The 10,716-nt window shown below is 42.0% G+C and overlaps 1 protein-coding gene across 1 annotated transcript; it reads left to right on the forward strand.

Moving 5' to 3' along the window:
* Positions 1-449: 449 nt before the first annotated feature.
* On the forward strand, positions 450-9,137 carry LOC129811059 (platelet glycoprotein V). Its single transcript, XM_055862178.1, has 2 exons — positions 450-505; positions 2,128-9,137. The coding sequence occupies exon 2, from the start codon at positions 2,133-2,135 to the stop codon at positions 4,122-4,124; it is 1,992 nt and encodes a 663-aa protein (XP_055718153.1). The 5' UTR covers positions 450-505; positions 2,128-2,132; the 3' UTR covers positions 4,125-9,137.
* Positions 9,138-10,716: the final 1,579 nt, after the last annotated feature.

The following is a 10,716-nucleotide window of genomic DNA, read 5'->3' on the forward strand; positions in this document are numbered from 1 at the left end:
TGTGCAATCAGCTGCCCTGTCAGAAAACCACAATGGAATATTGGAGAGAAACGGGTGGCTATGAAGCACCACTGACTTACCTGAAGCGGTAGAAGTGTAGACCTGACTACAACAGGATAGGGTGAATTATTCATCACTCACGGCCTAATCAAAACAAAAAACGCAGACAAACAGCTAAGCTCGCAACCATACACAAATGCACGCAAGCACACCAAAATAGAACAGAGAAAACCATTTAAACCTACTCCATGAGAACGTTACGGGGAACAGGAAGCAGCAGCATTGGCAACCGTCCAGTCTATAACTGATATATTGTAATGTGGGTGTTATCTCGCCATGTTCAGCGGCCTGTTGACCGGAACACGGGCTTGCATGTGGTCTGTGCATCCTGCTAAGATAAATTATACGGAAATGGAGACGCATCCTATTAAGTCTCTCAATTACCAGGCATATAAGGAAACAAGAGCAACACAACAATTCTGCTGTGGTGCATCTCGTTTGAAAGGTAGGCAGAATTCATTGCATCAGTCCACTACTGCATTCCTTTTCTGTTTATTATAAAGTACAGAAAGTCTAGTACTGTGTATTGATTATTTGTTTGGTTAAATAAAGAGAGAAAAAAATGCCTCAAGTCCATAAACTTATCATTCTTGTGCAGTTTATATTTATAGGCTACATTGAGGATTTTATTGAATTATTTTAGGCTATCTGGCATTAGTGCGTAAGCCTAAGCTTCAGGGCCTAACTGTACAGGCGCCAAAGTAGCTTACACGCCAATCGCCAAATGCTTTTGGGAACAGGCAACAAAAAAAAGGACAATGTCGAGTTTAATTCAATAAGAGAAAAGCTGCGAAATGGAGAGTTGAAGATAAAGAGAAGGGAGGGCCTGAAAAGTACTGTTTGGGAAAGAATTGGTGAAATGGTACAAGAGGATGATGGATGATTGTGAGGTGCTATAGAAATTCGACAGTCACAAGATGTCACGCCAAGGGAACTGTAGCCTACTGTTCAGACGGGTTGAGTTGAAACTGAAATCTATAACCTCTTTGGGAGCAAAACTCATCACTATGATAACGTTTCCATTATTAGCAGCATCTAGACTGTCCACTTTGAAGAGCTGAGACAGAATGGCTATATAAAGGAATGGAACATATATGACCAGGGCCCCGCCACCATTATAACCTAGACAGCAAGAACTGACAGCAATAACCTAACAAGCAAGAACTGAGACGGAAAGATAATGGTGGAGAAAGGTGAAGGGAAGTTATTTTCATATAGAGGGAGGGGATTCTATACGTTATGCAAAGACAGAATACTATAAAGGCAGGGCTCTGTGATAAGAGAATTCAGCTGTTCCATAAAATTGCTCGGCTCTGTTACTTTGTAATAAAGTCTAACTGAATCGACAGGTTCCGGTATCTGTGCAAATATTTGACTCAATATTTTCCACAACACCTCTCACATAGCCATAATGTTAACTCCTGAAGAATTAAGCACTTCTTGCAGTAAAATTATACTCCAAATGTAGGCTAAATTTTGACTCGGGAATAGGAGTGGAGAAATAGGATTTCTTTCTTTCAGCATCTTGAGAGAATGCGAATGCGCAGTTAGATAGCACCTCTACAGACGGTATCTTTATCAGCATCATAAAAACCGATAGTATTTCAACCACATAAAATTTGCATCCGAGCCAAACTGAAATCTTATCAGAAAAATGTTGGGTCGTTTTCACAGCTTTCTATTTCCTCACAACCGGTCAAACTGAAGTCATTTTTAGAATCTTTTTCACAGAACATATTTCCCGTATTTTTTTTATACAGCTGACCCACTAATAGGGGCAACCAAGCAATGTTTTTTTTTTTTTAATGGCCAAATCAACTCAAAACAGCTCAATATTTGGTTTGATGTTACTTAAAGGTAATATGGCCTTTAAAAAAATATATAACGTTGCTTGACTACAAAACAGTTTATTCTGGCCCATAGACTACTTTCAAGGTGAGGAACCATCTAACAAGAAGTTGGAAAACACTGAGCTTCGCCTTTAATCTAGCAACTTGTCATATACAGTACTAGCCTAATATTGATGATCAGCAGATTTGGATCTTAACACATTTCTCCCTTCAATAGGCACCATGTGGAGCGTATTACTCTTTCTCTTGGTCCAGCCTTTGCTCACCGACAGCATGGTCTGCCCTAGCAGCTGCATGTGCAACCTAGAGGGGGCCGTCAAATGTGTGGGCAACATCAGGGACGTGCCCAAAGGCATGCCCACCAACATGTACCTACTTCAGCTGAATGGCACCAACATGAAGGTTCTGAACGAACAGAGTCTGGCCATGTTGCCCCTTATGCTGCGTTTAGGCATCAGCCACAGCCCTCTGGACACCATCCACCCTGAGGCCTTCCATGTGGCCCCGCAGCTCCTCTCGATCAAGCTGTCATCCAACGCCCTCTCCAGCCTCCCTTCCCGGGTGTTCAGCCGCTTGGTCAGCCTGGAGCAGCTGCATCTGGATGACAATCGTCTGGCGTCCATCGCTCCCGTGTTGTTTGAGGGTCTGGCCAACCTGCACGAACTGGACGTCAGTAACAACGCCATCGCTCACCTCGCCCCCAATGTTTTCCACGGACTGAGTAGCCTGCGCTATCTCAACTTGGGGAGAAACTCCCTGCAGCAGCTGCCCCCCACCTTGTTCCACTCATTGACGCGGTTGCAGTTCCTCATGCTCTACAACAACAAGCTAGAGCGGCTGGAGGTAGGCGCCTTCGATGAGCTGGCCAACCTCCTGGAGCTCAAACTGCACAACAACCAGATCGCCCACATCCCCCCCGAGGTGTTCTGGGCCCTAGGCAACCTCATGACCCTCACCATGTCCTCCAACCAGCTCCAGGGCGTCCCGAATGAAAGCTTCTACCACCTTCCCAAACTCACCAAGCTCACCATCTACAAAAACCCTCTGCTGTCACTGCCTAATAAGTTGATGGGCCAAATGCCCGGGATGAAGGAATTCTACCTGTATGCCACCAACCTCAGCACCGTGCCCTGGAGCCTGTTTGCCAACATGAGCGGGATGGAGAGGCTCTCCCTGCACCTCAACAACAAGCTGAGGGAGCTGCCCCCTGACCTCTTTTGCTGCCTGCCCAACCTCCAGAAGCTTTCCCTCAAGTCCAACGACATCCAGGATCTACATCCAGATATCTTCTCCAAGCTGGCCAATATGAACACTCTGCTCCTGAATGACAACAAACTCCGCTCCCTTTCTGAGGACATATTTAAGGGCAACCCCAGTTTGGCCAGCATCGAGCTGAAGAACAACCAGCTGCGGACCCTTCCGGGGGAGGTCTTCTCTACTGCAGGGGGTTTAAGGGTTGTTACTCTGAGTGGCAACCCATGGGACTGCAGGTGTGGCATCAGAGACATTGCAAGATGGATAAAGCTTAATGAAGGCATGGTTAGTGATCTGACGGATGTGATATGTCGTAATCCGTACCCTCTACTTCTCCGCCCACTTGGTTCCCTACTCGACGAAGAGTTTAAGTGTGACGTTACCACACCCTCGAGCAGCCGCACCACCCGCTCTTCGATTGAACTCATCCATGTCGTTTCCACTACAGCTCTTGAGGAGCAAGAGGCTGTAGAATTCACACCCACAACTACTGCACCCGAGGCTCCATCAACCCGACAAACAGAAAATCCTACCGAGAGTGTCAGGTTCACCACACCTGGGTTGAGGCGCACAACAGCTGCTACACCGACCGCCGACGTTCTCGACATTCTTGAAGACGACTATATATTCAAGCCTATGGGCACTGAATCGCTCCCCGTCCATTTCCTATCCCCGCCCTTTCACGACAAGCTGGTGTTTGAGAACGGGCTCGAGTTTGTGCACAACATCCGCCTGAAGGGCTGGGTTTACCTGTGGACGCTGCCACCCAATGGGGCTTACGTTGGGTTCCTCATGGCTCTCCATATCCTTCTAGTGGCCACAGGCGTGGCCCTGATTCTGGCTGCCATGTACGGGATGTACCGTCTCCACCAGGCCACGGAAGACCTAGGAGCAATACTCACAAACAGGAAACACACCATCATATCAGAGAGGAAGCAGAAAGACCCAGATGAACTGTAGCTTCACCAAATGCGAAGATACAGCACAGTATGTGTCGAGAGTATCGTTGTGGTGAAACAGTTTTTAAAAGAACAGTGGAACAAAACCTTGGAAATCTGTCAATGTAAAGCACAAGCCAACGTTGTCTGCATTGTGTGAAGTTCTTTAGTATTAGAAGAGTGTAGCTGACGATTTATTCATTAGGCATATCTCGTCTCCTCCCAGTGGTAGAAGCTTTGAACAACAGGACCAAATAATGATCCTCTCAGGGGGAGAGGACAGTCACAACATTGGTCCAAAGAGCCAGACAATTATAGAATTAGGCAAGCTCTTTTTTATTATTATTGTGAAAATAACGGATGTCGGTATTGATGACTACATGGACCTAGCGAACAGTTTCTCAATTTTATTGGGTGGAACCATATGTCCACTAAGCAGTGGGTAAAATTCACCTCTGGAGTACAAGCTAAGCAACCTTGTATTACTCCTAGGAATTTGCCAGTCTCTATCATAGGATAGTCAAAGCATATGCTTAAATTAATGGCCATATGGTGACAGTATGCATTCTTTCAGCGATACAAAGATTGGCAACATCTAACCAGTGGAAAATAACGTTGTCGTGGCTTATTAGTTAGACAGAAACGTGTCAGTTGATAGAGGTCATACTGTTTCTGCAGCTGGGGAAAGTAAGACTAACAGCATGAATAAAAATGTCCTGATGACATAGGATTATCTTATTCCTGCCTTTCCCACTAGCAGCTATGAGGGATCCTAATATGCCTGTATATCACACACACACACACACACACACACACACACACACACACACACACACACACACACACACACACACACACACACACACACACACACACACACACACACACACACACACACACACACACACACTTACAGAGAGACAACAATGTAAGTGAGGTACTGATATCTTACTATTTAACTGCTCAGAGACATCTTGGTAGGCCGACAGGTGTGAATTCTGAAAATTAGGTGTCTTTTGGATGACCCCCACACATCACAAGACCAATTGCAGTCATTTAAATGTATTAACACATTGAAAAAAAGCAGAAACAAGGTGTTAAGCTTCATGTATTGTAGGTGAGCTGATGCTTTTCTTTTGACTCACGGGACACTACGAAACAGGTACGATGAGGCTCCTATCTCAGTCCTAAAAATGGGAAGCTCAAGTACACCATTTCTCAATATCATAGTGTAGTAAGACATTTTTTGTTTGGAAATGTTCACTGCAATGTTTCCTTCCGAAACAAAAACAAGCATCCACATGAAAAACTGTATCAGGCATTGGCATTCATTTATCACCATGTACAAAGTTGCCTATAAAACATTTGCTTTATTCCCTTACTCTTGTGTTGGCAGATCATTCTTATGTAGGCTATTTGAGAACTACACTGTTAAAATAGAAAGACTCAAAACACCATCATTGTGTTGTGAAACCATGAAAAGTAGTTCACGTAAGCTGAGATCTGGTGTTTGGAGGGTGTTTGAATGTAAACCCAATGCCAGTGGTATAATACGGTGAAAATATTTGAAAACAGAATGGAGATTCAGAAAGTGGTTCTTCAATTTGAATATTGGTGTTAAGATTGTCTTGTGAAAACCATTTCTGGTGTTTCAGTGCATGTAAAAGGCAGCATCTAAACACAAAAAGCATGTTTTGGCAGACTGTCTCTCATACAATCAAATGGTTTTGAAATGACAATGGTTTATAGCGTAAATATTGATTGGGGATGATTTTATTTGAGTTGAAAAATTTAAGAAAATCCTGGGAATTGAATACTTTTCCTAGGGTAGACAATGGCACTAATTATAGGCTACTGTTGCCAGGCCCATTGTGAGATTATAATGACGTTACAAATCAAAATGACAACTCTTTATGTTGTCAAAACATTGTCTTAGTCCACTCAGTCAGTCTTCAGGACTAAACTGTTGTGCTGAACCACCCTTCGTATACTGAGCACACCGGGCCCGATTCAGACTTGCGATAGACTTAACATGGACTCAATAAAATATTAACTCAAAAATGTTAAAGTCCATGTTAAATCAACTTTTCTTCATTTTTTCTGTGCTTTGTTTAGAAAGATTAGCAACAAGAGACTGATTAAATAGTGAATTCTACCCACTCAACCACACAGCCACGTACCGTGTGAAGAACTTGGGCCCCCATATCAGAATGTTTAGATTAAAGGCAAAATTTGAACTTCAGACATTGTGCTGCTTTACTGTTTAGAATTCCTCCAGTCTGGGGCATGGAGGTGGAGAGAGGGCATTCGTGTCTGGTGTGCCCTCTAAGCAAACTCTATGGTCAAGTATAAAAACAGGCAAGGATGCGGGCACCTCCCCTTTATTCAGGTCCTTCACGAACTCATACAGGAAAGAGCACAACAAACTCTAAGGTGAAACTCTCCAAAATAATCCAAGAAAGTATGCGTCAATGACAATGCGAGTACAAAACGTTATTACATTGAAGAAAGAAACAGAAAAGGAATTCACTCAACAAGAACTAGCCAGCAGATCTGACCCACTTGCTTACAGCTAGTGATGTTACGTTTGATACCGGCGCTCCAAGGTATGCGCCGAAATCGCTAAGCAGCTAACCTCTAAGATGTCTGCCGATGCGTGTATGACTTTATCAGCAGTACGTTATCAATGACCTCTGAAGCTTTGTTTGATCACGTGCTTTTTCAAACCGTATGTTGCCAAACGCAAGATCCCACTGATCACGCCGTTGTTCCGGTGCCTTTTCCGATTCCAAGCTGATTTCAAACACTGACCTCTACTGGACACCGTACATACAAATACAGTTAGGATTTTGTACAAAACGTTTCACCTAACCGGTAGCTTAGCAGATAGACGAGGGAACTATGTAACAGTCATGGACGTGAGGGTTCGAGTCGAATCCCTTTGAAGGCACACTATTTAGAAAAGTATTCTTTCTGCACTGTTGCTCAAATTTGTTTTATATAGTATAGTATAAGCTTCTGTCTTATGCATCCTAAATAGTGCCATAGATTAAGTTTTTGCAAAATAGTCAAGCATGATGTAAACCTAGTATTCCAACTGATTAGGCTACTAAAGCCAACGACATACCGCTGGCCCACGATGCTATAATGAAAACAATGGGGGGAAAAATATCAATTCAATTCAATTGACTTTATTGACATGGCAAGTTCATTATTACTTACATTGTCAAAGTATACATATCGAAAAATAAAAATCAAATATATATGTATATATATAATATATATATATATATTTATATATAAATAAATGGTGGGACCAATAGTAATAATAATAGTAGTAGTGGACATGGGATTACCATTAACAACAACTACAACAACAATATTAATCAGAACAACAATACATTAAATCAATGGTAGTAGACCAGTGCCAATATGACTTGAGAAGACATATGACCTGGTATGAAAGTATCTTAGTCCACTCAAATATCTCTGATAATCACACACTGCTATTTATTGCTGACCAGCAGAGGTCACTAATGTGCATTGTGAACATAATAAAGCTCTGCGTAATTAACCGTTTTTCGGCACAATTTGGTGAAAGCGCCGAAGCCTTAAGAAAGCCTCGGTTTCCCATCACTACTTATAGCTGCACTAGGGTCAGACAGGCTTCCTGTGTAGATTAAGACACCCCGGAGCTGGCGCGAGATATGGCTCGGAAAACGCACCTCAATTCAGGGATGAGAAATGTGTTGTATTTCGAATTGTCCTCTTATCCCAGCTGTTACACCGAAAAGATTGAAAACTGTTGTTTTTATCCGCATGCTAGCTAGTAGCCACAGCAGCCATTGTGGAAGGGCATGTCGCATTGAACAACAAAGGAGCTGATTTGTTGACACTGCCATTCCTAAATGGCTGCTGTTGCTTCTGCTACCTAATATTAGGACGAAAAGGACTGTTTTCTGGAAAACTCGTTAAACTCGCATTCGTTAAATCTTCTACGCGTACCAGTTGGGATAATGGGACAATTAGGAGTACAAGGCATTTCTCATGCCTGGATTGAGGTACGTTTTCCGAGCAATATCGCGCCGGCTCTGCAGTGTCTTAATCTACACAGGAAGTCTGTCCGACTCTTGTACAGCTGTAAGCAAGCGGGTCGGATCTGCTGGCTAAACAAGGGCATTTGTTTTGAGTAGCATTTCGGCTGCTAATGGTTGCTGTATGCTTATAGTTCAAGTCAAACAGACATTTTGATTCATTGATTCGTTTTCTTAATGCTACATTGTAGTTAGCTGACACGTCATGCAGATGTTTTTATGCAAATGGAGGCCTGTTTTTTGCATGCCAAGTATTATTTTTGTTTGGCTTGCCTACTAGCTTTATATATTGTTTGATGCCTGCACCACATGCTATATTTTACACTAAATAGCCACTGCCAATTTAGCCTGCTCTAGCGTTGGCCTGCCTCACCATATGTTACCGCATCCCCCTTTTGGCATTCATATTGTTCTGTTGTTGCTATATTTACAAAGCTTCATTAATTGTATATGCATTTTGCTATTGATGTTTAATAATTGTATATTCGTATAGCAATTTATGAATATTATAGCAGTTAATAACTTCATTATGCATTCATGCACGATCATTATTGCTTGTTATTATTATTTGCCTGCAGATAAACATACATACTACGTTACCAACAGGCTGGCCATACCTAACCAAAGGAATCAAGACAATGATCACAGACTAATGCCATCTGACCTGTCAACTGTCAATCATATCGTTAAACTCAACTGTACTGTGATTCAATACATCTGAACAACCTTCCATGTACCATCTTTTGAATATAAAGACTCGGGTCAAGTACATTAGCCTAATGGATGACTGGTGTATCGCATTGAGCCCTGGGCTGAATTTTTGTATTAGTAGTCATTGCCTGTATTTTTGTCCATGAATCTGAAATATAATGCCATATTTCCCTTGATTTAGAAGAATATGATTAACACCTTACAGATATTTGAACTGTCTTAAAGAATAAAAAAATGGAAAAGACCTGTCAATGTTTTGTCGTCATTTGATGATTTGCAAAGAAAAGATAAAGCATTTGAAACTTCGTCTTGAAAAAGTAAATGTTGTACTCGTGAATTACCCTGGACAAACGTATTCATTTGTATTATCACAAAACGATACTCTCGTATCATTTCTTTGAGCATAATACCGTACATTTGACCTTTTTGGAGTTTATTATATAAGAGCAGGGAACGTACAATAAGAGGAGGTATTTCCATTTACAGTATATGGAAATTACAGAAGAAGGGATGTAATTCTGCCATAAGAGTTTACAACCTTTTCCAGGTTAGTGCGCCCAGTCTCTTGCAATGTGTTGCACAACTCTTGATTAAGTGGTGTTACAACACACCATGTCATGTTTCAGAACACCTTAAATCTCTCCCAAAGACCCTTACACCCATGTGTTTCAAAACTCCAGCAAAGTTAAGGTTTTGTGTCCTTAACGTTGGTGGCAGCTTAGTTGCCACTAGTTTTAGTGTTACAAAACACTTCATTTTAAACAGTGTGTAAGTACAAGTAGAATTTAAGTCCCTAAAATGGTTATTAAACCTGAAAAGTACAAACACAAAATACTTTGGAAAATGAATGACAAATTCCAAGTGATTGAATATAAAACAAACAATGAACAAAAGAGAATGAAATACTGAATAGCAGGGAAGTTCATCACTATGGCGACCGGTGATTAAGCCTTTCCAGTACATTGAACTCACATAACAGTGGGCAGAGATCACACTATTCACATCACTGACACACACTCGAATAGTTCACATCTAACACAGGACAGGAAACAGCAACACTGGGTTTTTACCCATAGTCTTTACCCATAGTCATACGTCACGAGGACTGTGCCTTAAAAACAGCCATCATAGGTTAGGGTCCGAGTTTGATTCGTCAGAATATTTTCAGTGAATAGAAGACATTGTAAACTGGCCAATCCAAACATTTCAATTCACAAAAGGGTATCCCCCAAAAATTGTCTGTGCACAGCATTTTAGCAGTAGCCAAAAATCGGACCAAAATTAGGCTAGCACTAATGATAATGTATCAGGACCTACACAAACGTCTGTCTGTGTAAACCTTGCACAACCCATTACCTACATAAGTTGGTCTATTGCTCTTCTTGACTAATACAACTTCCCTGCAAAAACACCCTGTACAAAAGACAAGGACCCGCCCTTTATTTAGCATGTTCCTTAATGGTAATCAGCTACATCTGTATTTTGACCACGCTGGTCACATTAAGCACATGTTCTCGCTGCTGCTGGGCTGAGATATACGTTAACTCCACCCATGCTATCTTGTTTAGGGTGTAGGGGGGGTATCCGTGCCCTTGGTCTGCGTAGGAGTCGTAAAAAACAGACGGATTTCCCTTTTACAGCAACAGAGAGGAATGTTAATCCGAATAATAAGTTAACGTACAACCTTTCTTTGGGTCTAATTGAGAGCAGATGATTGCCACTTTACCTGTACTGAGCTAAAATTGTTTTTCTGCAGAAGATTGAAGTTTCTTTGGAATCTTGGAATAGAAGAAGTGAATACCCCTGGCT

This window comes from Salvelinus fontinalis, chromosome 14 (genome assembly GCF_029448725.1).
Source record: "Salvelinus fontinalis isolate EN_2023a chromosome 14, ASM2944872v1, whole genome shotgun sequence".
NCBI lineage: Eukaryota > Metazoa > Chordata > Actinopteri > Salmoniformes > Salmonidae > Salvelinus > Salvelinus fontinalis.